Source organism: Branchiostoma lanceolatum, chromosome 11 (genome assembly GCF_035083965.1).
Source record: "Branchiostoma lanceolatum isolate klBraLanc5 chromosome 11, klBraLanc5.hap2, whole genome shotgun sequence".
NCBI classification, from domain to species: domain Eukaryota; kingdom Metazoa; phylum Chordata; class Leptocardii; order Amphioxiformes; family Branchiostomatidae; genus Branchiostoma; species Branchiostoma lanceolatum.
The window spans coordinates 6,061,621-6,088,885 of NC_089732.1; the positions used below are offsets into that span (position 1 = coordinate 6,061,621).

Here is a 27,265-nt window from a genome sequence, read left to right on the forward strand (position 1 = left end):
TAAAAAATCATATAAGGACACACTGTACTTTTTTGCCCATATTTGCACCTTGCGCAAATAAACTCCACTGTATGACTTGGGGCTGTACAGTTCTGTAAGGAAACATTGATACAAAACATTGACTTTCTTAAAAGAATTTAATGAACAAAGTTTCACTAGCAGTATAAAGTAGAGTGCATTCATTCCTCAAGCTGACCAACATCTTTCATAGTCTCTACCAGACTAACCGCGCCGACTATAGGGAGAACATTTGCCGGGGGATTTTGGCCATGGAGGGTTTCATTCGCAGGCGCAGTTAGGGTTGCATATTTGAACCTCTCTCTGAGCCGACTCCCTTCATACAATTGACTCTATTTGGCCAATTTCTACTATTTTCCCAGCAACCCGCGGAGGCTAGTAGAGCCTACATCTTTCACACCGCAGTCGTCTTTTATTCAGTCTAGTACCACGACCGGTTTTACCAGCAGTGTAGACTATTGTTACTTCCTAATGCCTTCGTATGTCACCAAAATGAAGAAGAATGTTGCGACAGGACAGCTCAGTTATGCTCTCTTTAGTATTAACCTTTAACCAACCGTGGGTGACTCCATGCTTCACTAAGCTAAACTAACTGATGCACTCTTGTCAAACTTCCAGTTGTCACAGCTCCATGCTGATATACGTTAATTTAAACAGTGCAAATTCACAACCAGTATACATGATAGCATAGGCTTGCTAAGCTTTCTCCAGCTAAGTCTGTTACCCATATTATAGCATATTATATATCTAGGGAAGGCTGCATTAAAATTACCCAGCCATATAAAGTGTGCAATACATGTAAATGCTGCAAATAGGCTATCTACCACTGAGCCAAGAGCTGAAACCTGTCATCATTTAGTTGCAACAATGAATTCAAATTTTAAATTCTCAGATTCAAACTATATAATAAAAGTGTTCACAAAAGTGCCAAAGAATGCACCTTTCCTATCTTAACATAGCTTAAAGAAAAAAGGGGCTGTACAGTATCAAATAGAAATATTGCAAGAGAGGGCACTCATAGTATGCATGAAAAAAATACATCTCAATTTTTACTTTCTTATTAAAGGCAACCCAAACAATATTAGGGCCAAAAAAATGGAAAAAAAAAATGCTGAAATATTTATGGTAGTGACATTAACTAACACTGTTAAGCACAGTTGTGTCATAACTTCACACTTTGAGCAGTTTAAAACTGTGCAAAAACGAGCCGTACAATGATACCCTTTAATAGTTCTCACATCACACCGACGTCATATTTTTGCATCATGGATGTCACTATACATTATGATAGTATTGTCTGAACTAATCATGTATAGAAATGACTAAATAAATCGACTTTCAGAATCCAATTTTCGGGCCCTTATATTGCTTGGGCTTTCTTTAAGACAAACTGGTCCGTTTTGCAAAGACGTCTTATGTTGGTTTGCCCTCCAGACCCAACAGAGCCTTCCTGTCGGCAGGTTTTGTGTCGAAGTAGATCTTCTGTTCCTCCGAGTACCTCTCCTCCACAGGGATGACGTCGCGGAACGACCAGTCCTTCCAGTGGAAGTTGTACTTGTTCAGCAGGTCGATGCGCAGCTCGTCGGTCGGCACGCAGTCAGGCGGCTCCTTGTACTCCAGGTCCGGGACCAGGACGTTTTTGAAGACCAGGACGGCTCGGATCGCGAACCAGCCGCCATATTTGGGGTGTACGCTGACACCATAGATGTTCTGAAACATGCAGAATGTTGATTTATAACTGAACAGTAAAGCCGTAAGCCCTAGCCAAATAGCTTTAGCTAGTCTCTAACAGACTAACCGCGTCGGCTATAGAGAGAACATTTGCCGGGGGACTTTGGCCATGGAGGATAACATTTCCATCCGCTGCTCCATCCAGGGTTGCCATATTGGACCTTATCTCCGTAGCCGACTCCCTTCATATAATTCGGACTCTATTTGGCCAATTTCTACTATTTTCCCAGCGACCCGCAGAGGCTGGTAGAGCCTAAGCTTTAGCACTGGCCAGCCAATCAGATACGCCTGAGAGGCTGAGACCCCCAGCTGTTGTTGGAGGGAAAGTTATCAGCCAATCACGGTGCCTCTTGACCATTTGAGGCACTTTGATTGGCTGGCCAGTGCTAACATTGCCAGAATGACAACGGTTAGACCAGAGACATTGCTTGTTATTGTGTTTTATGTAATACAAATAGTAGGCCTGGCCAGGAGAGGATGGCAAAACTTTAAAGCATGTACTGTGTCTTGCTCAGAAGAAACATCTAGCATCAATATAAGGTACTACACTAAATCGCGTAAGGCCCACAGATAGATCAAAGAGGCAGTCCACATCCAGTTGGAACGTGCTGGGATGATCCGTACCGAAGGTTGGGAGCTGCCCAAGTCCTACTTACCCCAAGGAGGCGGGGGAGGCAGGACAATCTTCACAAGTCTCGTCCAAGTCTCGTGTTCTCGCGAGACTAGGTCATTCCGTGATCAAGATGTACTACATTTGTAGTACGAAAATTTGGAGGTGCGTATCTCGTTACCTTTTCTTAGTCACTGATTGAGGAATATTCTAGTAACTAGGTACTACACACCTTATCCTTCCCCCATGGGTCCTCCTTGACATCCACTCTCTGGTAGTACCTGGCAGCACCAGCCACATGTGCAGCTGTCTGCACCAGGACTTTGGGTCGGTGGTTCGGGTGCATCTCAAAATCCTGCATACAGTCTATGTCTTCATCTGGGAAGTTCTGAAATAAAGTACAGAGACTTTAAGTTGTATCATATATATTTTTTTTGGCTAGATGTAAAGATGTGCTATCATGAGCCACACGTTTGGAAAAATGCAATGAAGTATTTCGAGTCCTACCATAAGTTCAGAAACTAAAAATCATAATTGCAAGACTTGGAAATGTCAAAGCCACTCACCGCTTTGACCTTTTGCATGTGAGCTAGCAGACATTCGTCGATGGGGTCCCGAACGTAACAGTCCTTCTTTTCCACGAATGGTTTGAAGGCCTTCTCAAACATGTTGGGTGTGCTTAGGATCACAACCGCTAGGGTGTCTCCAGGGTAGGGTAGGGGGAAGGGGTCCTTTACCTTGTCATTGTACCACTGGATCTGAAAGTAAACAAAGTAATACTGTAATTCTTGTTTCGTTTACTAACTTTATGTAAATTGTAATATATCTTACGTTATAGATCAACTTTGACAACTAAACCTTCTTTCAAAGATAGTTAAGATACCAATATATGTATGACTTGAATGTCATATCATCTTGCTCCTCAAAAAATAAACTTTCACTTTCGATGATGACGTCATTCATGTGGAGATCTGTTTACAGTAGCTTTGAACAATTATTTTCCGTGAAATTAAAGACCAAGGAAGGTACATTGAAGAATAACCTCCTTGTGGATGTTACTGAAAGTTCAGAAATAAAATGAGGGTCGTAACGTCGTTAAGACATACAATTTGTAAATCACTTTTACTTTCACTTTCGATGTTGACGTCGTACATTTTCCAGACTGTTCTGAGTAGTCTGTGATATATCATCTCCTTGGATATATCTAACGATAACTTATAGGCAACTTTGACGACGAAAACGTTTTTCTAGGATGTTACTGGTACCTTAAATGGGTAACTTTCCAGTCTGAGAGGTCGCATGTAACCCTCGATCTTCTCCCAGATCGTTGTAGCCTTCTCCATGTCTGAGGTCTAACTGTACAACCTTCTCCTTGGAGTGGCTGGTGCGAAATGACGAAATGAAAAGCATGTTCAGTGTATTTGACCTAAGACTATACCATAAAGCGAAAAGAGGGATGCATTATAAACCTTCTATCCAATAATATTGAGAAAGAAGCTGGCGAAGATCATAAAACGTCTCAATATCTAATGTATTATCGTAATTTCAAAATCCCCATGATACTTTTGTGAAAAATACCTTCTAGAATAACTGTTACTTACATCCCATTGTAGAATGGAGTAGTCCGACACAGGTGACCTTTAGACGATGTCATATAGGTAAGGGTAGAACTAGAAATATATTTATATACCGAAATGATTCACAGCAGCTAACACATACATTTCTTAAATATCAATTATAACGTTTTACATATATTTCAAGTCAATATGTTGAGCTACACAAACGTTTTAACAAGGTATTTAACTGTTTCAAGAAAGTGATCACCCCTATAAGTGTAATATAATAGTCGAGATTTCGTCACATGATAAACAGCTGACAGGAAAGACAACACCGGGCGTGTGTGTACACAGCTAGTTGTGTTTTTGCTAGAAGTGTAGCTTTTTTACGTCCAGAATGGTTCCGTTTTTACTCCTCGTGACTGCTTTAGTTGCCCAACAGTGTGTAGAAGCTGTAGAGAGCGGACAAACTTGCGACGTTCCGCCCTCGATGTGGTGCAGTTCACCGGCCGTCGCCAAGGCTTGTCAGGTCAGTTTTCCCAACTTCTTTGTACAAAATCCTTATGTAAATCAAGATTCTGCGTGTTATCTTTATTCTTTGTACTGCGTTAGGGGTGAGATATTCTTCTTACATTGGAACAGCGTCCTCTTTTGAACTTGAACTCGGCCTTGGCGTAAATATTATACATGGAGTCTTTATTTACTTCGCTTGTTTTACAAAGCTATTAACGGATCCGTTATAAATTTTGGAACAAGACATGCTGCTGAGTCACAAATTGAAAAGTGAGATGTTCATTCAATACTTGTGTCAAGTCATGTTATGTTCATCATGTATTAAATCTTGAAAAAAAGTCAGTGTGTAATATTTTATTGATTCTAGAACCACAATTTTGGTATGAAGTTTAAAATGAGATTATTCAAGCTAGCTAGCTAGTATGTTCACTTGTTTCAAAATTCTGGGCATGAGCACTGTGGAGTTAAAAGTAAGGGAAAAGGTTGTGCAAATGCTTATCTGGATGTGTAAACATCCATAAAATGTACCAGTATAGTCATTACACTTTTGCACTGTTTGAGTAGACTTTACATGTACACATACCACAGCATGTGACCCATTGTCATAAATCAACTACCAGTGTCATTGCACTATAGAGTTGACAGAAAGCAATAGATCTTATAACTTTATTGTGTAAAGCACAACTTATTGAACTAAATCCATTTATATCCTTTTTTGACATAAAAAAAGCCTTTTTTGTACATCCCTTTGAAGAAATGTACATTATGGATAGGATAAGGGGTGGTCACGGTCACAGAAGACAAGTGGTCATCATGGACGCATCACAAGTGGGCATAATCGTTAGACCAAGTTTGACTGTATTGTTTGACAACCCCTGTAACCATCATGTCGATGAAGGTTAGACATCCAGGTAGAAAATTACATACTGTTAAAAATAAATCAAGCAACAGGATAAGTTCTCTAAAGAGTCCAACAATTTAGATACTTATCATCCATAAATGGGAAGAGTTAGCTTGTTGTTGCTACCAAAGCCTCCTTTGTGAATTGTTGCTATATTTCTAACAACTATATCTTTTTGCGTTTCGGCGCATGCGCGCCGAAACGCTTTGTCCTGGCTTTTACCTTCAAGCAAGGACCAGGGAAGCTTGGTTCAACACTGTGTCGCACACAATAAGACCTTATATGGCAATACGTTCTCAAATCCTTGTATAGCCGTTGCCTTATATGGCAAGAGAGCACGAAAAGGCAGGCACGCTAGATTTGCATGTGACACAGGACGGCGACCGCATGTAACTGCTACAACTGTTCGGAAATATCATTGCACTGTGGTTTCGGACTTTGATATCCTGAAAAATGACCATATTACATCTATTCCACAAGATTGCAGAAGAAAAAAAATGATTTCGTCAAGAAAACGACCAAAAATCGGCATAAATGATACCATATAATGAGGTTATAGCATTACGTCCAGAGTGAATAGTTACTTACCGCAGCTTGGCCGATCTGGCAACGCGAAGCACTTCGGACCCAGAAGATCCGGGTTCATGTCCGTGCATGAATTTTTTTTTCTTTTTAGATATTGAATATCAAAAATATATATTGATATTATATTAATCTATCAATATCATATTTATGAATATCATTTTTTTCATTAATAAATAAAGAAATATTTTATATTTGTTATTTTTAAATATTCATTTAATATATACAAGGCCTTTGTCTTATGAACAGGACTTCATAGATTCCAAACCCGGCATTCGAATTTTTCTGTTCATTGTAATGGAAAATACCGTGCAGCGGCTCCTATGCGCGGTAAGATGATTCTTGCAAAACACTCGCCACTAAACTTCTATCCCCGATGTAAACAGAGGCTCTTGATGTTGTTTGCAAAACAGCGATTCTTTGTTACAGTAGCAAATGCTCCATTGTTCAGTATCGACTTCATTCAGACAACACGGACGTGGAAAGTGGCGCCCCTCGGCACAAAACTATGGGAATTTTCATGAATTTTAGCAAAATTACCCAGGAAAATAAGGAAGAAATGTTGTAAATGCGGAAACCAGAATAATACGGATGAGGTAGCTGTTGATTTGTTTGACATTTGGTAGTCATTTTAGATAGAACCTTAGCTGTTATGAACTTCTATTTCACTTAATTACCATAGTGCTGATGATTCAATGGTGCTTTTTCAAATTTTATGTTTTATTGCGTGCCATGTACATAATTACATTGATAGCTTTTATAATGAGCCTATTATACATTTTACAAATAAGCACAAGTTGTAGGCCAAGACCAGCTTTTTCAAAAGCACTTAAGTTAAGTGACGTAACTTCAAAATTGCTTTCCCCAATCTGCCTTTCTCTATTAAAACAGTACTCATTTCCCAAAATGACAATTTTTCTTATAGACTGAACAGCCCTTGAGTGACTTCCTCTGGCAGATTTTACTTCAAGTAAAGGGAAAAGACAATTCACACTTATAAACGTAGCCGAAACGCCAGCTTTTTTTAAAAGCTCTTGTTTCTCTTTAGGTAGATGAGAGTTGTGAGAGGTACTTGAGGAAGATTGGTGATGCTCCAGCACCCCCTGTCAGCTTGACCCTGTACTACGAGTCCCTGTGTGGAGGCTGTCAGAAGTTCATCAACGAACAGCTGTGGCCGACATGGAACAAGCTGTCCCCAATTATGAACTTGACCCTGGTGCCTTATGGGAACGCCGCTGTACGTATCTGACATTATCGCTTTTAGACAATCATTCATTCACTCAAGGATTATAAGATTAGATACATTTTGTACTAACAAGGTGGGAGTTTTCAGCAACATTTCTTCAATATCTACAATTATACATACACATGTATTGAAAATCTACATTGATTTTTTTGCCTTTCTACCTTGCAGGAGAAGAAACGTTTTGATAAGTGGGTGTACGAGTGTCAACATGGGAAGCAGGAATGTGTTGGAAACCTGATTGAGGTATTGTACAAACTTTCTTACTAGTAGCATTAAATGTAATACTCATATTTGAATCTATTTATGTATCTTTTATGGTGCTACACGTCTTCTCAGGTACAGATATTTGATGAATTGTAAAGATGTGATAAAATGTGTAAAAATCTGCCTTAGATGAGATTTCTATTTTAATATTTTGTCTGAGCAAGAATTCAAATGAGGAATGTGGCAAAATCTGCACACTACTTGCAATTAATTGCCCTGTCTATATATTTCACAACATTGTAACCCAATAGATTGTATTTGAACTACAGCACAAGGAAGCAGGCTGTGAAGTTATTTATACACATAACTTATTGATACACATAACATATTGATACATGTTTACCAAAATGTTGTATATTTTATTTCCTCAGACCTGCACGCTGCACATGTTAAAGAACATATCTGCAGCCTTTCCCTTCATCCACTGCATCGAGTCCAGAGTAGAATATTCTGATAACCCCAAAAAGGCAGCTGAAAAGGTGGGACGGACATACGTTCTCTCTCACACACTCAGTCACTCACTCACCCTCACGACATGTGTACCTTGTTTATCTTCTGTTGTTCACCATCTCACTGGTGTCGATGTGGTGTAACGGTTAGAGCGTTGGGCTCAAAACTGATACTATTAATTCAGGGTTTGATACTCGCAATGCCCGTTCGTTGTGGCCTTTTGCGTCGACACATTTGCCACCAAGAGCCATAATTTTTTTCTCACGAGGATTAGACTGTGCTTGCACATAGGTTTTGAGCCTTGATGGCAGACCGTGTTCCCTGCTATTCTAAATCAACAACGTCAAGTACAGTAGATATCGAAAAAGTTGCAGTGGTTTTAGGTTTGTGGTTTGTGGTAACCTCTCCACGACAAAACCATCACATCACAAACATTTGCTCAGTCTTCATTTTACCACCTTTAAATGTGTTTCTTTGCCACGAACAGTGTGCTTCCAAGATGCAGGTTGACTTCAGCGCCATAGAGAAATGTGCGGATGGTTCGCAGGGGAACGCGCTGGAACACGAGATGGCGCTAAAGACGGGCAGTCTGAACCCGCCCCACACCTACGTGCCATGGGTCACGCTTAACGGGGTCAGTCTTGTCAATATGTTTATTTTGTTAAACATGAAAAAGAGAAACAATTCTATTTTCATGAATAGCTTTATCAGGTTGGTACAGTAGGTGATAGGAAAACAAATTATGTGCTTGTACTACAACCCAGAAGAAATTTAGCATGTCACAATGTCACCACATGGCAAGGAGCTAGTAGAGTCCATTCAGGCCCTGGGGAAGGTAGCTGAGGAGTTGCTAAAATGTTGGCAAGGTAACTTTGTTCTTTGTACACAACCCTGTGTTAGACATGTACCTATAGCTGACGTTTCTGTGTCCATCTGTCGCCTTCTTCAGGGCAATACTGACTGGTTCTACTTCAGCCATTTTGTCAGCAAGTGTAGTTTCAGAATCCAGTATTCCAAAGTCTAAAATACAGTAGTGTGTGCATAGTTTGGGCATCTTGTTTTAGAACTGATGTTACATGATGTCTGACAAAGTGTTTGATTGTTTTCTGCAAAGGTCCATACGGAAAAGATCCAGAATGCAGCAATGGATGATCTACTCAAGCTGATCTGTGACACTTACCAGGTAGAGTTTGAAGAATATATTTGTTTGTAATTGTAGCTTCCTGTCTAAGTAAAGCTTTCATGAAATTTGATGGATGAAATATTCTTTCTGAAAATCAGTGCAATAGAGTGCTAATGCTTTGCATTGGGGGTTCAAACCTTATGGCTCCAACACCAGCCAGGTCATACCAAAGACGTTTAAAAGAAATTGTTCATATAACTACATGTAGAAACTGCTAAGCAGCTTTCTCAGTTATAAGTGCTCAATACTTATGAGCTAAAGATTACAGTATGGTAGTTGATGAAGACACACCACTACCAGTAGACTAACCCTCTGCTGTACATGTAGTGCTTGCAGAACTGTATGGCCCAAGGACTACTACCCGTAGAAACAGAGACGGACACTGACCTATATACCAAATGGTGTGGGAAGGATTTTGATTCAAATATTTTCCCCAAACATCCTCATCCTATACGCTAATCCTAATTTGCATCTTATTTCTATATAGGGTCCCAAGCCTGATGCCTGTACCCCATCCACAGCAACAGTGTGTACCAGAGACTGACAAAACAGCTGAACAGACTAAACTTCTATAAAACAGTCTTCCATACACTTTTCTAAAACCACTATGGAATCTGAGACTGTTATATCAGATGATCACTATGCAATTACATGGCCATTCATAAACAATGAATCAAAATGTAATTTGTTTACTTCCTAAGTCCACTTTGTGCTTTTAATGTCTTTCTTGATAGGATTTTTTTATTGATGATAAAAGCAATGATTCTTTAAGTTTTCAAAAATATATTTCGGTAAGATAAAGACACTTTACAACAAATTTAGTAGTATGGGATTTCTTAATTTTTGCTTATTTAAGGTCATTTTACATCATAAAAAAGACAGGTCTTACTGATTTTGGCTCTGGTTATATAGTATGTTCACATATATGATATGAAACACAAAGGAGCTGACAACTGTTCTGTTTTATTGCTCACTTTATCACTACCTCACTTTATGACAAATTGGAAATTGTATGATCGTGATTATCATAACCATTCTACAGGTAGGCAGGTTTTTTTGCGCTAAATGCAGCCCCAATGTTTGCTGGGAATTTCATTTTGTATTTCACCGTTTGTGTTCAATTTGGTAATTTACTATATTTAGTTATATTTTATTATATATATATATATATATATATGATTCGGGGTTCAATGATTTTTTAAACAATATATGTTTTGTCCTCGAAATAATAAGGTGAGATTCATACATGTATGTCTGTAGTATACCAGGTGACCACTAGTGAACATTTCCACATTATTTTTACATGTTTTAATTGTGACTGTCAGACTTTGAAAGAAAATGATTGTTCTGGACCAAACGTAGCCTGGGTGCACAGGTATCATTGTGGGCTTCAACATCCTTCTGCCTCTGTTGGTTGGCTTTAGAAAGACCAGCTATGTCTGGCAAGGGTCTACATTCCTAGGTAAGGCTTCTTGTGCCCATTAAGAGGAGGAATTTGTAGGTTGGTGTTGCCCAAAGAATATCTGTGCACCCATGGTAGCTTGGGCAAATACAGGGACCAAAGAACAAATAGACACTTTGTTATCTTAAACAATGAAAAACATGGGTTAAATTTTTTGTATTTGTTTTATGAAGTGTATCATGATATCACCAATGTCGGAAGAGGCTACTTTCAATGTTCAAATGTTTTTACCTATGGCAACAAGAAGCTCATAGGTTGCTTTGTCTACTAGTGCTTAGGCTCAAGACCGGCGACTGTTGTTCCATGCCATTTGTGACCAAATATCTTGTGCATTCATGATGGTATATTTTATTGCTGGTACATGTAGGTGTACACTGTATTGAGTTTTCAGGTACTGGTGTTTATATGTTTTGTTGATGATTCTCTGGCAAAAAAGATTACTTAACTTCAAATAGGTGTCACATCGTATTCTTCAAGTCATTGTGGTAAAATAAGGTCTGAATTCTCTTTGATTAGGATCATAGATTAGAAAAATTTATGTGGGTGTGGATATTTTTTTTTACATTTCCTGATTTATTTCAAGTAAATTAACTTCCTTTCCTTTACTTAAGATTTTGATTGAGTAACAGACAGTGTCTTAATTGAAAAGGGGGACTCAACCAGTTATTGGCAATGCTTCTACCCAATCATTGTAACCACAACGTATCCTGGCCCGTCGTTTGCACCACTCTTTCCGAAGCTTGGTCTGCCAGAGTTAAACGAACCCCCTCCCCCTCCACATTGTTCCCTACCAACGCCCCCTCTTCCCCCACCGGAATAGCCTCCCCCTCCTCCTCCTCCCCCTCCCCCTCCTACACTAAAACTCCACATACCATACCCTCCCCCTCCACCACCAAAACCCCCATCTGCATTGTTTTTAGCCCCTCTCCCACCCGTACCCCCATTTACAAACGCCCTTCCCCCTTCACCTCCATACCAGCCGTCTATGCCACCAAATTTTTCTTTACCACTCGCCCCGTCTGTCAGCAGACCTCCCCCACCCCCTCCTACATCACCTGGACCGCCCTGTACTGCCCCAGCCCCATCCTTACCCCCTGCATTCCCATCAGAGCTAGGGTTGCCTGTTGTTTCCTTAGTGCCGTCACTAGTTGTGTCCCTGACAGACTGCCAGCTCCCACCACCCCCACCGCCTGCGACGATGAGTGGAGAGTTGTCGTCCCGGGTGACAAACGTCCCTCCGCCCCCACCTACACCGAACCCTGGTACATTCTGTACACCCTCCTGTCCGACAAGGATCTTCAGCACCTCACCTGGGGGTAAGAACATGTAAACAACTGGATATAAGAAAGATAGAGGGAGGGGCAAGCACAAAGCTGCATAATTCTATCTTACTTTGATCCGTACATAAGGGACGTATGAGATCAACAAACATCTTACTCAGTGAGAGCAATATTCTTTCAGTCAACAATGTTAACAGAAATACGTTCCTGTACATCATTCTGTGAAATCAAAAATTCTGCTACTCACCCTTTTTAAGTTGAAAAGTTCCTTTCATGAGAGCGCCTCTTCCACGCACATGTACAGATTTTTGTGTATCATTTCCACACCCTGCAGCCGCACCTGTCAACCAACAAAATTATCAGTGATTGCAAATCTTGATCAAGGAAAAAAAGGGGGTTAGCAGAATCTTTGAGCACTGAAATTCGGAACCTTTCACCCGACACCAGGCGTTCATATCAATTAGCTTAGAATAAAGGTTACGTCGTTAAAAAGCAAGCATCAAATTACAAATCTGGATTGCATAAGCCTGACCTTGCCATACACTTGTGCTGTTATAGTGCATGCAATTTTTACCGGCTGTTTCTATCTCGTAAGTCCCTGTATGTTTGACTGTGAAGTGCTGAATTCCGTTATTGAGTGTCACCAGTCCATCATGGTCCTGTCCGCTGTAGTGTTGTCCCAGGGCAGTCGGGCCAAGGCGACCGGTTGTGCCCAAAGTGGTGAAGGTCGCTTTGAAACCTTTTACATAAATACACAAAAACAGTGTCTTTAAGGAACTTATGCGTTTTGTCTCCTGTACATTACGTGTTGAACATTGGGTTTGTCAGTTTTAATGATTATGAGAGAGAGAAAGGGGCATGAAGAAACAGTAGAAGCGTACAGCCATTGGAAGAACGACACGTGCTCTTTATAGACTACAACACTCTCTATTGAAAACAAGAAAAACTGATCACTGCCGGTAAGATTTACCTTCTTTGCCGCCTGTAACATCATCGTCTTCTAATTCTATGACGTCTCCGACCAATGTGGCGTCTTCGTCTATCTTCACGCCTCCATCCGCATCAAACCGGACCCACGGCTCCCCTACCGGCGCGCGGATCTCTGTAGGAGACAGCTCCAGTAGACTCTGCAGCCGGGACTGAACCTCAATCTTCACACTGGTGATCTCCAGGTCAGTACCGTGGGCGATGATGCTGCGGCCGAACTCTGTGGTGCTGGATAAACTCACGATCGCTGTCTCTAAGGTGTCCTCAACCGTGCAGAACTCTTTCTCCGTCTTCTTTTCAATGTCCTGCACTTTCTGCAACAGGACTTTTTCTTCTGCGTCAACCCGGTCTAACAGGCGCTTCAGGTGATCACGGGTTCGCTCTGCTGCTCCGTTTATCTCGTCTTGAACCTTGGCGACGGTGCCTTTCAGGAGGGACTTCTTACTCAGGAGCTGTTGTTGTTTGTCTTTGAGTTCAGCCATCCTCTCGTGGGCGTCTTCTAGTGCGGCGGCCAACTCTTGTTTGATGTCCGCGGAAGCTTTAGCGAGGTGTGTGTAGGAGTGATCCTTGTGCTCCACCACGATGCAGTCTCTACACACAGCCTCCCCGCAGGTCTCACAGTAGAACTTCAGAGACTCGTCCTCATGAAGCCTGCAGGGCTGGGTGCGAGGCTTGGCTGCCTTCAGCCCTGTCCCTGACCGGACCACCTCCATACTGATCAACTGGTGCCCTTTCAACGCCTTTATCCGCTGGTGTAAACCAATGCACCCATCACAGAGAAGCTCCGAACACTCCACGCAGTACGACTTCGCCTCTCCCCCTGACTCACACAGACCGCACACCGCATTACTACTACCCCCCTCCGTCTCCTTCACTGCCTTGTGGAGTTTGACTGTATCCTTGAGACTCTCGACGAAGAAGTTGTCCTTCAGCGCTGCTACTCCAGAACCCGGAAGTTCTGTCTTGGTCCGACATGTTGGACACTCCAGCTCGTTTTGTTCCTCCTGTCGTTTGAGGAACAGCTCCAGGCACTCCTGACAGAACGTGTGGAGACAGGACAGCACCTTGGGCCGGCGGTACGGCTGGAGGCAGATCTGACACTCCAAAAAGTCGTCCGAAATCTGGCTGAGAAGAGAGCCTCCAGTCGCCATGCTAACTTCTAGGTGACCGCGTCAGCAAAGGACTTTGAACTTACTTTCTGGGTAGGTGGTAGCTACATAGAAATAATCTCTGGTGTCCTAAGCGTTAACTTAAATAGTGAAACAGTATTGTCTCGTCCAACGTCAGTTGATAAGAAGCAATCTTGGTAAAATGGCTTGCCTATTCGTCCGAAATTTGGCTGAGAAGAGAGCCTCCGGTCACCATGCTAACTACTGTACTGGTAAACACGTCAGCAGAAGGACTTTGAACTTACTTTCAGGACAGGTGGTTGCTACATAATCTCTGCTGTCCTGAGCGTTTATGATACTGTGGAATAGTATTGCATCGTCCAGTGTCAAATTAAAAAGAAGAGATCTGGGCTAACGTTAAATGCCTTGCCAATTCACGGCATAGCTCTTCCCATGAAGTAGAGGAAGCTAGTTTCATTTTCTAAACGTCACCCATGACCTTTTGCTCTAGTCACGTGTGGCATGAGCTAAACCATAATCTACCACACGATCATTTTCGCGTTAACTTGTGTTGTTAAAAGTTCATGAAGTTTTTTTCTAAAATGTAGATGAAGACTTTTAATGAGTGTTCACTGTTTATACTATAGTCTTGCATACAGTGTTTGTATCGGCTTGTCAGAGCCAAATCCGTAGTTCCACTCCCGGTGTAAAAAAACGTAATGATTTGATATGTAAAAAAAATTAGAGATTTGATAACATGTTTTCCTCATTGGGATGCATTCCTTAATTTGCAAGCCCTTTGGTCATCAAAATATGGACCAAGCAGCATGAAGATTGATAAGCCAATCATAGGCATCTCACACGAACGGCTCAAAAGCCTCGCCCAACGGCTGGAAATATCATTGCAGGCACATCTATATCGAGTTGCTGCAAAAATAATATAAATCGCTAGGGCTCCTCACTGACACGTGCAGATGCCTAGATAACCATCAAACTGCGACGTTACATTATAGCCTGAGAATCATCCTCCGTAGTGACCGCTGGCTCCATGCTTTTTGCTTGCTAACCACGGTTACCAAGCGAAAAGTATTGAGCCAGCGGTCACTACGGAGGATGATTCTCAGGCTAACGTTATGTGATAATAAGGTGCCAATTGAATATGAGGTTCAAAGGTTGTAACTCTATGTTTCATCATCATCATCAATGTTTGTTGATTCTCAAAGCCAGGTGAGACATGGGGGATTGGATTACATGGACGACAACCGCGCGCGCATCACTTGGTCAGTGTGAACGCGGCCTGCACTTGCCGGACTTGTGATAATCCCGCACAGTATTAAACGTAAATTAACGCTACCCTAATGATAGTTTAATGGTTCTTGGGGAGGAGCACTGCCACCTTTCTTCAATGGAATTAAATAAGTTTGCCCCGCCCCGGGGTAAGTGCCTGGGGAACAATAAAAACATTAAAAGCGGGACAAAAAAGAGAGCCGGACAAAAACGCCTACTCTCCAAGCAGAGGTTGGTGGGGAAGATTGTGACCGTTTCATCATATGCCCCGTTTTTTGTCCCCTCTCCCGGCGTTGGTGGGGAGATTTCACTCTTGGCCGCGAGTAAAAAAACGCCTAACACACGTCAAAAAACAGCCAGACCCACTCCTCTGCTTGGAGTGTAGGGAACTTGCTGTCCTTATTATGTGTCACTAGGAATTTCTACTATTTGTCCAGCAACCTATGGAGCCTAGTAGAGGCTAGTTATCCAACAACAAACAAACAAACAAACACACATAACGTTACATACATACATACACAGCCCGCTGCAGTACTGTGGAATAACGCAAGGTATATTTGATGCTTCCTGCATTTTGCTGCGCCCAGCTGACGTTCGCCCGAAACCCGGAAGTAGAGTCCAGCCCAACCTTTGGCACTCCGCAGTCACTACACTGTACTGAGTCCAAGCGTTGCCCCTCTAGATCTGGTATTAAGTACGTGAGGATGAAGTACATGAGTGTCCCCCGGTCCGTGCTGACCATGACCGTGGTCTACACCGTGGCGTTGTTCTGGGGAGTCTTGGTGCTGTTGGGGTGTCTGGTGCGGATGGCGCGGAAGGGACCCAAGGTGGGAGTGGCGACACGTCACTGTTCGGTTTATACATTCAAGTAACTTTAATACACCTGAAGTTGTTATGATTACTCATATTAGGGACGGTAAATACACTAGTTCAACGACAACGTCTTTCCCTAAGGCTTGTAGTCATTTAATAGAAACTGGAAAATGCAATCGGCATTCCTCCAATCTAACGTTAGCTCATTTTTCAGCTCTCTGCCGTACCAAGATATTGATTTTAATTGGCCTTGGTCTATTCATGTCATTATTCTAACATACTGTAAATGCAGAAATGTTTGTGGTAGTTTCATGTTCGCGGTTTTCACAGTGAACTCTTTACCGTGAACTTAAAACCACCGCGAAAATCTGTTCCATTGTGTGACTGTAGCGCTACTATTCCACTGCAAACATGTATTTTCTCCCTACTGCATTGGAACAATTAATTTCATTTCAGGCCTTTTTCACCTGGAATGTTCTGGAAGGTAGACCGAGATGCCTGGACAGTCGTGACCTTGGTATCCATGGTTACGTGCGGCTGAAGAAGAGCGGAATCCAACTCCACTACGTCAGAGCTGGAGACGACCGCAAAAAGCCACTCATGGTGCTGCTGCACGGGCTTCCTGAAATTTGGTTGGTTGAAAAGTTTGGAGGGCCATTAGGGGCAGTCAAGGATTTCTGTCTCCACGTTGGGAGTCTACATGGGGATCACAAACTCTAAATTCAGGAGGAACACCTTAACCTATTATGCTAAATTCAGGAAGACACTCAGGCTATGCTTTATGGAAAAAATTTGGCATTTGGCTACTATGAATTACATGAAATTCGATAGCTTTTCCTACAAACAACTGGAATTGAAAAAGGTTCCTATGCCTTAGGGATGACAGTATCATAACACACAACTTTCCTATTAGTTGAAATTCCCTTCACTTCCATATGAGGTTATGAAAACAATGTATTACGTATGTATTTTAATAGCACGATAGGATTGCATTTATTAACCCAAATAAGATAGCTAGAATTTAGTGTTAGTATTTAGACTAAGAATAGTCACATGCTACATTGTTACCCATTGTCCATCCTTTCATGTTACATGTACCTGCAATTAGCCTATGGGCAAGAACTTGCAATAAACTTATTTCTGTGAAAAAATAGAGCTAGGTTCCTCCAACTAGTCATGAGATTTTATGGCTTCGCTGACGTGCGCAATTCCCGTATTTTAAAGGTACTCCTGGCGTCATCAGCTGAGAGAGTTCAAGAGAGATTACCTGGTCATCGCTGTCGACATGCGGGGATACGGGGAAAGCGAGAAACCCGCGGGACGCAGAGCATACCGAATGGAGTACCTGGTCGAGGATATTCGAGAAGTCATCGAGACATTTAACAGGTGAGTCCAGGTTTAATTTGACGCTTGAGGGCTTACACCTTAAGCTCCCTCATACACTGGGCCGCCGGTTTTACGTCACCATCCGGAATGACAAATGCAATCCCTTACAACGAGCTGGAGTGGACCCTCGGATCAAACTCGGGCCCAAGGATCCACGGAATTTGATCCAGATGGCGAAGCAACGGGGTTGCATTACCGCTTGCGCCACGGCTGGTTCAACTAAAGATCTGAAAATGTTCTCACAGCTCCTGCGTACTGGTCGGCCATGACTGGGGCGGCGCTGTGGCGTGGAACCTGGCGATGGAATACCCTGCCCTGGTGGACAGACTGTGGTGATGAGCTGTCCCCACCCAGGGGTCTTCATGAAGTACGTCTCCACTCACCCCAGACAGTTCCTCAAGTCTTGGTTCCAGTTCTTTTTCCAACTGCCCTGCCTACCTGAACTGGTCTTCAAGGTACATGGGTTTTAAATTACTGTAAGTGCATTTAAGGTCGCGTGCATGGTTTTTCTTTCGCGCTAGGGCGAAAATGGAGTGTCCGCGGTTGTTTTAAGTTTGCGGTGGAATGACCGCCATGAAAACCGCGAACACAAAACCACCGCAAACATTTCTGCATTTACAGTTACTGTACCTCTTGTAGGGTTTATAGCTGTAAACAGCCTCAGATGATACGTTGATGAAGGTTAGACATCCAGGTAATAAAATACCGGTTAGCCAAAAATAATTACCCAAGCAACTGGATAAAATTTTTTGAAACAGTCAGACGTTTCAGACAGCATCCGCTGTCTTTCGTCAGTGACTAAGGATAGGACTGGAAAACCAGGTTTTATACCAAAACTCTGAAAGATATGTTAATGATACGAGTGTGTGATACTTTCTCTCCCACCTTTTGCAGTCCTATGACTACAGCGGGTTGCACTCAGCATTGAGAGGAAGACGTATGGGCTGTAAAACACCTGAAGCCATCACTGATGAAGACTACAAGGTACAAATTGGCACATCTGCAATTAAATCCTGCCTTTCCTAATTGGTCAGTGAAGTCATGCTTGTCTTGCGCATTGATGTTTCTGACCCAGGGTGAGGAGATGCATGCTGCTACAGTATATTACAATTAGTTCAGTGCTTAGAGAGCGAGTTAAAAAAAAATAAGAATAACTCATTTTACTCTATATACAACATGTGAAAATGCAGTTGTTTGAGAACGTATTTGTTGGTTATTGTATTGAGCACAAACTTTTTGGGATCCTTGAAAATATTAATTTTTATTCTTTTTTGCAGGCCTACAAGTATTTCTTTTCCAAACCCAACCCGATGGCTCTCACAGGACCACTGAACTATCTGCGTGCCAATTTCGGGACTGTTCCTATCATGGACTTCAATGAAGGGACAAAGGTATGTTTGCTGTAAAAGACATACTAGACATAATATAGTGTCTCATAGCATATCATAACACACTGTAAACGCAGAAATGTTCGCAGTGGTTTCATGTTCACGGTTTTCGCAGTGAGCTTTCAGCGCAAACTTAAAACCGCCGCAAATTTTTTGCAAACCTTATTATTACAAACGCAAACTTAAAACCACCGTGAACACCCCATTTTCTCCCTTTTCAATGTGTGGTGGGATCTTTTTAACATGCTCAAGGTCCTCAAACACAGGACCTCCAGCTTTACGTCCCATCTGAGAGGATGTCACTAACCAAAGCTAGATACTCATTCTAACCTGAGTTGGATGAGGAAATATGTGTTAAATGCCTTTCTTAAGGGCACAACATTGGGGCCTGCTAGGAATTCAGACCCAGGACCTTTAAATTCTTTGTCAACAACCCTCACCACAAGACCACCATTAACAATTCTCTCATTCACCTGATGTTTAAGGTGACTGTACCGTGCCTGCTGATTTGGGGAGAGTTGGACGGAGCCCTGGACGTTGGGATGGGCGAGATGAGCCACCAGTTGGCGCCGAACATGACCTTCAGGGTGGTGGAGGGAGCCAGTCACTGGGTCCAGCAGGACCAGCCAGCCGTGGTCAACAACTACATGAGGGAGTTCCTACAGCAGAAGTACTGAGGGTGTTTGGAGAGGACCTTCTCCCTGCTGAAGTAGACTTTTTGTCGCCTGGGTACCATCCTCTGTAGCTACCACTGGCTCTATCGTTTTGCTTGCTAAGCAAATTTCCATCCCTCCGTCCCGGGATGGAAATTTGCTTGTTGGGATCAAGGAGGTTATATGGAAGAAAATTCACCCTGTCCATCCCAAAAATCTGAACTTTGTGACATGAAATTGATGAAAATGTATACATTTTGTAGTACGCTTTAAATAGAATGACAGATTAAACAAAAACTAGAGTTCCACGACCTCATACCTTCGCCAAATGATTTTTGACTGACGTATCATGAGTGTTTCTCATCGATACAATTTCTGTTTAGGGGTAATCTCCAAAACACACAAGCACACACTCACACACACTGCACATGTTTTATACATAATATTAGACATTCAAATACATGTAACTGATAAACACTGACACACACAAACACAGACATACACACTACAAATAATCACTAATTCATTGAAAGCTACAGAAGCAGCAGGTATTTTTTCAAGTCTTGGTTACTTTATTGTGTATGATACAGGTCTCCTACCATACAGTCATGTTCCCTGTGTACAATCTTACAAAAATAAAATTGTGTTATCTTACATTGAATAAATAGTACATCAGCCACAAAGTATCAAAGAAAGTTTTTTTTCATGATCAACAGGCACAAAGAACACAAAGGGGGTGTCCCAGACATGCATGTTTTCTAAATTTTGGAGAAAGTTTCTTAACTTGAGTAAGACTCTTTGCAGTTTCTCAAATTTCTTTTCCCTCAATCTCTGTGAAAAATGCAATATCGGCTTTGAAACAGTAACTCTTTGGGCCACTTAAGCAACAGTAAATGAAGAATAAGCTGATTTCTCGTTCACCGCACTTTTGCATAACATCACAACATGCAGAGTCTGAGAGACCCCCATGACTGTATTTTGTTCTTGTAGGTAACACTGACTTCTAGTGTAATATAACGGTAAGTCTAGCTTTGAAGTTCCTTATGTTGTTCTCTACTGTCGTAACACTTCTAGGCTTCGTCACAGTTCACGTCACCGAGTACATTAGTTAAGACATCGAATCATGGGCACCTTTTTATATGTGGTTTACTGGTAATCTCCAAGCAGATGTCAGGGGAGCTAGGAAAACATAACAGTTAAGCCTCCACCAAATATCTGCTTGGAGATTAGTTTAATGGTAGTACAAGTGATTTTGCTGTCATGACATCACAAGGTGAAAGTTTCAGATATGTTCCCAGATATCAATGAATGGGAAACAACAGTACAAAGCACAGCTACCTACCACAGTGAACTTGTTCAGACTATTTCTAACCAACGGGTTTTGACTTGTAGATGACTTCTGTCTATGTTTTGTAACTGTTTGTGAACCGTTTGTGGACTAAGAGTGATAGACCCAATGTGGGCCATCGCAACGTTGTCTTTACACAATTTTACAAGACATTGATACATTTTCTATGCCACAGGAACTGGAGCAATGTCAAGACCATTGCTAGAAATGGCTTCAAACATTGCCAGATTAAAAACAATGAGGTTGATATGGGCAACATGCATACTTTTCGTATTTCAAAACAAATCTGAGGTATTGTAAGATATCATTAACAGAAAAGGCAAGTATTAGGTTCAAACTTCTACAAATAGAAAATAAGGCAGAAAGATGCAAAGGATGTCCAACAAAATCTCATTGTGAAATGTTTGGCACATCCTTGTGTAGTGATGGAAAAATGTCATCATCATACAATTTTTTTTAGTCTTAGAAACCATCAAGGCTTGAAAACGCTTTTTTTTTAAGTATACATCAGCAATAGGGATATGCTTTCTTTTCTCTCATCCAACGACTATTCATTAGTTGTGGAAGGTAACTTTTGTGATATGTCTGTTGTCTATATATGTACACCAATAGTCAAACTTTGCAGCTGATGACTTACAAGCCGCTTCACGGTTTGAACTGTGCATGTGCAAGATCAATGGTGAAGGCATCTAGCATGTACAAACATGTCTAGACCATGCTGGATACAAGTCCAGACTGTTTTGCATATGTCTCAGGGGTCTTCAACTTTAACATCTTATCCACAATGCATAACACTGCACATGTGCAATTCAAAACCGTGAACCGGCCTATTGTGAACTGTTTTAAGTAGTCTCGAAAATTCAAATGTTGAAAGTTTTGAATTAAGTCAGAAAAAGTTCAAGCTCAGCGGATCTGGAAAAAAGAAACTTCTTAATTTTAATTTGAAAATATGGCTAAATGGGATTCTTCAATTTGATTGGTAAGATAAGCAACTGAAACTGAATAGACAAATCAATTTGAACAATAACAAATGGTTTTTGGTGACATCCCAGGGGTGGGGACATTTTTCTGACTACAGGTACTTCACAAGTTTGTTAGTCAGGTCAACACGACTGGATAAGTTTGCAACAAATACAATTCTCCTTCTTCAAATAACCTTTCACAAGAACAATGCATGGGATGTCTCATACAAATCTTATAGTAAGCAAGACTTTTTATATCATGGTTCAACAAAGAAATCAAAATTATGGGCACAAATGAAATGTTTTATCTGATATCTCAATCATCAAAGATCGGTAAAAGGGTAACTGTACTTCAAAGATGAAAAAAGCAAAACATTTAGAACTGCTTTTCCAAATGTTGAGCAGTTGAGTACGGTCTTTGTTTGAAACAGTTCATGAATTAATTAACAGTGATTTTTCATCACATGAAATTTCAAACAAGCTTATTAAGTACATGTCCACCTAGTATTGAGAATGGTGGCTCACATAACTCTTACCAAAAGAAACCTATCCATGGCATACTTAACATGGAAAAACATCCAACAAATAAATAATGACTGATCTTTAATACTGGTAATCGGAGTCAAAATGTTCGCTACAAAATCACAACATCATAATGTACAGTTACCCTTCGGAACAACATTGATGAAACATCATATGAATAAATAATTCCTACCGTGCATTTGTAACCAGACAGTGCAACATTTAACGATAGAGCTTTTCAACTTAATGCTCCAAATAATCATTCTTGTAACGTCAACATCTGAAATTCATTCCTATTCAAATGGACACAATGATATAACTTATCATTAGCATCAACTCAAGTATAATTTAAATCATATCATACAAGCCAGTCTTTGGTATAAACAGCACTTATGTATAAGCTTTAGGCAGCAAAAAGGGCTGTCATATTATCCAACAATATTGCAACAGAACCAAGTGTTTGATACTTTTGTCTCTTTCAGCTGAGGAAAATTACAAGCAAAGCAAATATGCACATATTGGAACAAAATATACAGCAAGCGTTCTAAACCTTTTGAAGGTAAGTTTTCCTATCATTATACATGTTTTGCTCACTTGAGGGATCTGGCTTTCTGCTATAAGTACCTAGCTGCTCCTCTGATGTTTCTTGTATTGCTTCAGAACTTCTTGTCACAGGCTTTTCTTTTAACATTTCTTTCTCTTCTTTCTCCATTCAAAACTATGGTTCACAGGTTAATCACAGTCAAGTAGGGTATTTTCAATGTACCTCTAACTTTTATCTTTCGATTGCTTTCACACTGTATACGTTACATGGCACAGCCATCTTTCAATCAACAGTATGACTTCTCTTCAAAGCCAGACCTCTTTATAACCTCTGAGTTTCAGGTTTGGTCAGCATACCCTGTACAGTAATGTTCCACCAGTCAGCAGCACCACCTTGCAGGAGTCTCTAGAACTGCAGCCCTATGAGGCCTGGAACTTTCAAAGTCTGCTCTCCTTGCTTTACCTTCTACTGTCTATTGGGACTCAAAGCTGTAGCCGTTGGGCTTGCCAATGCCACTGTCTGCTGAGTTGGGCGGAGTCAGAGGGTCGGGAGACAACTGCTGACAATTCTTGACGAGTCTCTGGAGGTTTTCTGTGCAGGTTATGAACTCCTTGTCGACATCCGGTTTGGGCTTACCGGAGTTGCTGACGATGCTAACCTGGCTGAGACTTCTGTCCTCCTCCCGCGGGATTTCTAAATGCGACATGCTCTGTTCCATCTCCTCCTCCTCACTCAGACTGGAGTCACTGGACGGCTGGCGGTCCCGCATGTCCAGCCCCGGAACCGGCATGATGGGCGAGAACTGGAATGAATCGAACCCGCGACATGGCGTGCTCTCTTGCGTACTGTTCAACGGCGCCTTTGCCGCGGCCGCTTTAGCCTTGTTCAGAAATGTCCTATCCAGGGACGTCCCCAGGGCATCCTCGCTTTCCACATTCAAAACGTTCATGAAGGCCTTCCTGCCCATTATCGGGGAGGCCGGGAGAGAGCGACTGCCCTTCGGAGAGAGGTACGGTGGCAAGAGGTTCTCCACGACAGCCTCCGTCTCCACCGGCGTGCACGGCGGCGTGGGCGCATCGGACGGCGACGGGAGATCGAAAGCCAAGGACAGGACGGACGGGCTAGGATTGTCGAGAAGCTTCGTTCTCCCTCCTTTCAAGTGTTCTATCGTGCTGAAGGGGTTCACACGTGAAGAAGTCCTCTTGGGGGTATAGTACGGGTCGGAGACACACAGGTCCTCAATAGAACTGTTCTTTCTCTCCCAGTCGGAAATGTCTGACACGCTGCGAGACAGGTTGACCTTGCGTCGCGGACGCGGAGACTTGGTCGGCAGAGGGCAGTTGAAGACTGGCTTTGATCTCTTCAGCCCCATGGTAACGTTACCATTCGTGTATCCAGCTGGAATAGAAAATAGTCAGGCTGGAGTGAAAACATTTCCAGGTAGCCTGTTGTACTATAATATTGTAAATTTGGTGTTTCATATTGGAAAATTTTACAAGTTTGTTGCTAATAACTAAAAGCCATGCCTGCCTAGGTAACCAGTTTGCAAAATTTGCTTGCCCCTCTAAAATCACTTAAACATGAACCCCACAAATCAAGGAATGACATACTCTTTTTTTAGGATAACAGAGCCCCGAGTAGTTTCCATCTTTGGTAACTTCTTTCTTGTACATGTAGGTTGGGGGTAGATCAGGGACAATGTGATGAAACATACTGCTTCAGTGTGGCATTGGAAACACAGAATCAGCCAAAGAAACATGCAACACTCAAAGGGACCTCCTCTGAGACAAGAAATCCAGGTCTCTGGATAAGCAATCGAAGCACATTCCCTTTTATTTTGCTTCAGAAAAGGCTGATTACCCAATTATCCCTGTAGCCTTGTCAATCCCTTTCTAGTCTGGTACTAGTTCTAGTCTGGGCGGCGTTTCTGCCGAAACACACAGAAAAAAATAGGGGCTTTCAAAAACGGCTTCGTGAAAAAATGAAAACGGACCCAAGTACCTTGTACCAAATTCAATATCATTTGGCCTTAAAAGGGAGATCTATATGACTGATCATAAATCTCCAAGCAGATGTAGGTTCTGGGTCAGTGATTAGTGCTTAAAGATTAGTGATCATGTCCTCTGGAATGCTCTTGCAACATCATCAAAAGGAGACAAGAGCAAAGAAACATTTAATTAAAACGTTGATGAAGGTTAGACATCCAGGTAGTAAGATACGCCAAAAATAGTAACTCAAGCAACTGGATAAAATTTTTTTCAAAAACTTTATCCAGTTGCTTGAGTTACTATTTTTGGCTATTTGATTAAAACATTTCCCTGTAATCCATCCTATTCCAGCTCTTGTGCGCTCCAATGGCCCCTATTCCCTTAAAACGTTTGTTCCTTACGTCCTGCTCTATCTAAGGAATCAAATATTTCTTAAAAGCACATCCGAGCATCTAAATGCTTATTCAAACCCCATGGACCATTTGGAGCCAATCAGAACTCATGCCTATATTTTAGGCAAATATTCAAATACATGTACCAATCTCTAATTTCTCCATTAAATTGTGCCAGACTACTTAACATGGGAGTTATCCAAGGAGCAAACTATAGCTAAAATAAGATGTACATGTATACCAGGCAAATAGTGGAGAGAAATGTAAGTAGAGAAGACGAAAAAGGACAGTTTGAGAACTCACCTTTCTCTGTAAGGACGATCTCCTCCTCTTGGTGCTCCTCCCCATCCACCACCTGTATGGCGACCGTGTCGTTCCCCAGCTGCTGGACGTGGTCCTCCTCCTCCTTCTCCAGCCGAGACAGCAACGTCTCCAGCTGGGGCACCAGCTCTTCAAAGGACGGACGCAGGGATACGTCTACCTGCAGAGCACATAATCAAAATTAGATCACAAAGACACAACCGGGGGATGCTACAGACTGACTAGGATGTGTGCAGGGATACGTCTACCTGCAGAGCACATAATCAAAATTAGATCACAAAGACACAGACGGGGGACGCTACAGACTGACTAGGATGTGTGCAGGGATACGTTCACCTACAGAGCACATCAAACGTAAGATCACAAAGATACAGACAGGGGACGCTACAGACTATCTATCTAATAGTGAATAGGATAGGTGGAGGTACACGTCCACCTACAGAGTATATCAAAATTAGATCACAAAGAAACACAGACCGGGGACGCTACAGACTATCTATCTGATAGTGAATAGGATGGGTGAAGGGATACATCCACCTACAGAGCACATGAAACGTTAGATCACAGAGAAACACAGTTGTTGGATACTACAGACTGACTATCTGATAGTGAATAGGATGGGTGCAGGTATACGTTCACCTACAGAGCACATCAAACATAAGACAGAGGACGCCACAAACTATCTGCCACATTTTATACTTAGTACATAAGTCTAGAAATGATGGAATGGAATTTACAGAAAACACTCCTGCAGAGATATGTCCACCAACAGATCATAGTAAAGATTACATTTCACAAATACATACTGTTAGCAAAGGATGCCACATACTATCTGGTAATTTTACTTCCTAATGATCCTATGTAATGGTCTCCTATATCATTGTTGAACCTATTTTCATAGTGAACAAACATGTGCGGATGGATTACAGAAACACTTACGTTGCAACAGTTGAAGGCCAGCTGCAGGAAGGCGGAGGGACAGTCTCCGCACATGTCTGTGAAGGCATTGTAGTCCAAGCCAAAGTTCTGCAAACACAAATTCACAACCACAAAGTTTTAAAGGAAAGTATCCTTAATGATTCACCAGGTTGGCACTTCTACATTATATACATGTATGGCCTCGTCAGGTCTACATTAGGGGTCCATAAGACTAGACTAGAAGAAACAAATATATGTGGAAAAAGTCATCAGGTCCAATTGAACTGAAGGATGTTGACAGCATTATGAGGAGTGGCTCACAACACTTGAAACCAGAAATAACTTTTGTTGTTCCTTGGCACTTGAACAGACATTGTGGTTAGTGCTATGTAAGTGTGAGAGTTGACCCTGGTCTTACCTCTGTCCGAGGGAGATAGTCTGGATCAGCAGGCACTCTGGCAATAATCTCACACAGGACAATCCCAAAGGAGAAGACATCAGCCTGCAGAAATGTATATGTCAACAGTGAGCACAATGTCATGGATATACAAGATACAGGTACATGTACTATCAATCCTCAATGAGCTTGTCTGAGTATTTGGAAGTGCCATCTACCTCTTTTTATCAGAACTGCAGGATACTTTCATGTACACAATTTTGTGTTAAGGAAGCTCTTACCCTCTCATTATATCTCTGACTTCGCAGACACTCTGGTGCCATCCAGTAGGGAGATCCAACTATAGACAGGTGCACACTGTCACTGCAGAAACAGTAAAAACATCATCAACCACATGAAATCTCTAACACTGTTACATTATTGGTACCAAAACTCACAATGTTATATCTACTTT

The 27,265-nt window shown here is 41.8% G+C and overlaps 4 protein-coding genes and 1 pseudogene across 4 annotated transcripts in view; 2 read left to right on the plus strand and 3 right to left on the minus strand.

Moving 5' to 3' along the window:
- Positions 1 to 118: 118 nt before the first annotated feature.
- On the minus strand, positions 119 to 3,737 carry LOC136444353 (cyanocobalamin reductase / alkylcobalamin dealkylase-like). The gene is made up of 4 exons (XM_066441865.1): positions 3,625 to 3,737; positions 2,926 to 3,117; positions 2,592 to 2,747; positions 119 to 1,728 (listed from the first exon to the last, which is right to left on the minus strand). The coding sequence occupies exons 1-4, from the start codon at positions 3,700 to 3,702 to the stop codon at positions 1,432 to 1,434; spliced, it is 723 nt and encodes a 240-aa protein (XP_066297962.1). The 5' UTR covers positions 3,703 to 3,737; the 3' UTR covers positions 119 to 1,431.
- Positions 3,738 to 4,224: 487 nt separating this feature from the next.
- Positions 4,225 to 10,968, plus strand: LOC136444801 (gamma-interferon-inducible lysosomal thiol reductase-like). Its single transcript, XM_066442543.1, has 7 exons — positions 4,225 to 4,444; positions 6,960 to 7,148; positions 7,326 to 7,400; positions 7,793 to 7,900; positions 8,359 to 8,505; positions 8,986 to 9,054; positions 9,542 to 10,968. The coding sequence occupies exons 1-7, from the start codon at positions 4,313 to 4,315 to the stop codon at positions 9,596 to 9,598; spliced, it is 777 nt and encodes a 258-aa protein (XP_066298640.1). The 5' UTR covers positions 4,225 to 4,312; the 3' UTR covers positions 9,599 to 10,968.
- A 1,127-nt stretch (positions 10,969 to 12,095) lies between these two features.
- Positions 12,096 to 14,434, minus strand: LOC136445158 (E3 ubiquitin-protein ligase TRIM56-like; the record flags this gene model as incomplete). Its single annotated transcript, XM_066443027.1, has 3 exons — positions 12,767 to 14,434; positions 12,371 to 12,535; positions 12,096 to 12,136 (listed from the first exon to the last, which is right to left on the minus strand). Coding segments are annotated over exons 1-3 (1,374 nt in total), but the record flags the coding sequence as incomplete, so codon positions are not given.
- Positions 14,435 to 15,070: 636 nt separating this feature from the next.
- Positions 15,071 to 20,094, plus strand: LOC136445159 (epoxide hydrolase 4-like; annotated as a pseudogene).
- LOC136444800 (dual specificity testis-specific protein kinase 2-like) overlaps positions 19,969 to 27,265 on the minus strand; it is a 41,122-nt gene continuing 33,825 nt past the window's right edge. Inside the window, exons 6-10 of the mRNA XM_066442542.1 lie at positions 27,093 to 27,174; positions 26,833 to 26,916; positions 26,436 to 26,522; positions 25,479 to 25,656; positions 19,969 to 24,193 (exon numbers count right to left, since the gene is read on the minus strand). Coding sequence (XP_066298639.1) covers positions 23,268 to 24,193; positions 25,479 to 25,656; positions 26,436 to 26,522; positions 26,833 to 26,916; positions 27,093 to 27,174 — 1,357 coding nt within the window. The 3' untranslated portion in view covers positions 19,969 to 23,267. The remainder of the gene's footprint in view (positions 24,194 to 25,478; positions 25,657 to 26,435; positions 26,523 to 26,832; positions 26,917 to 27,092; positions 27,175 to 27,265) is intronic.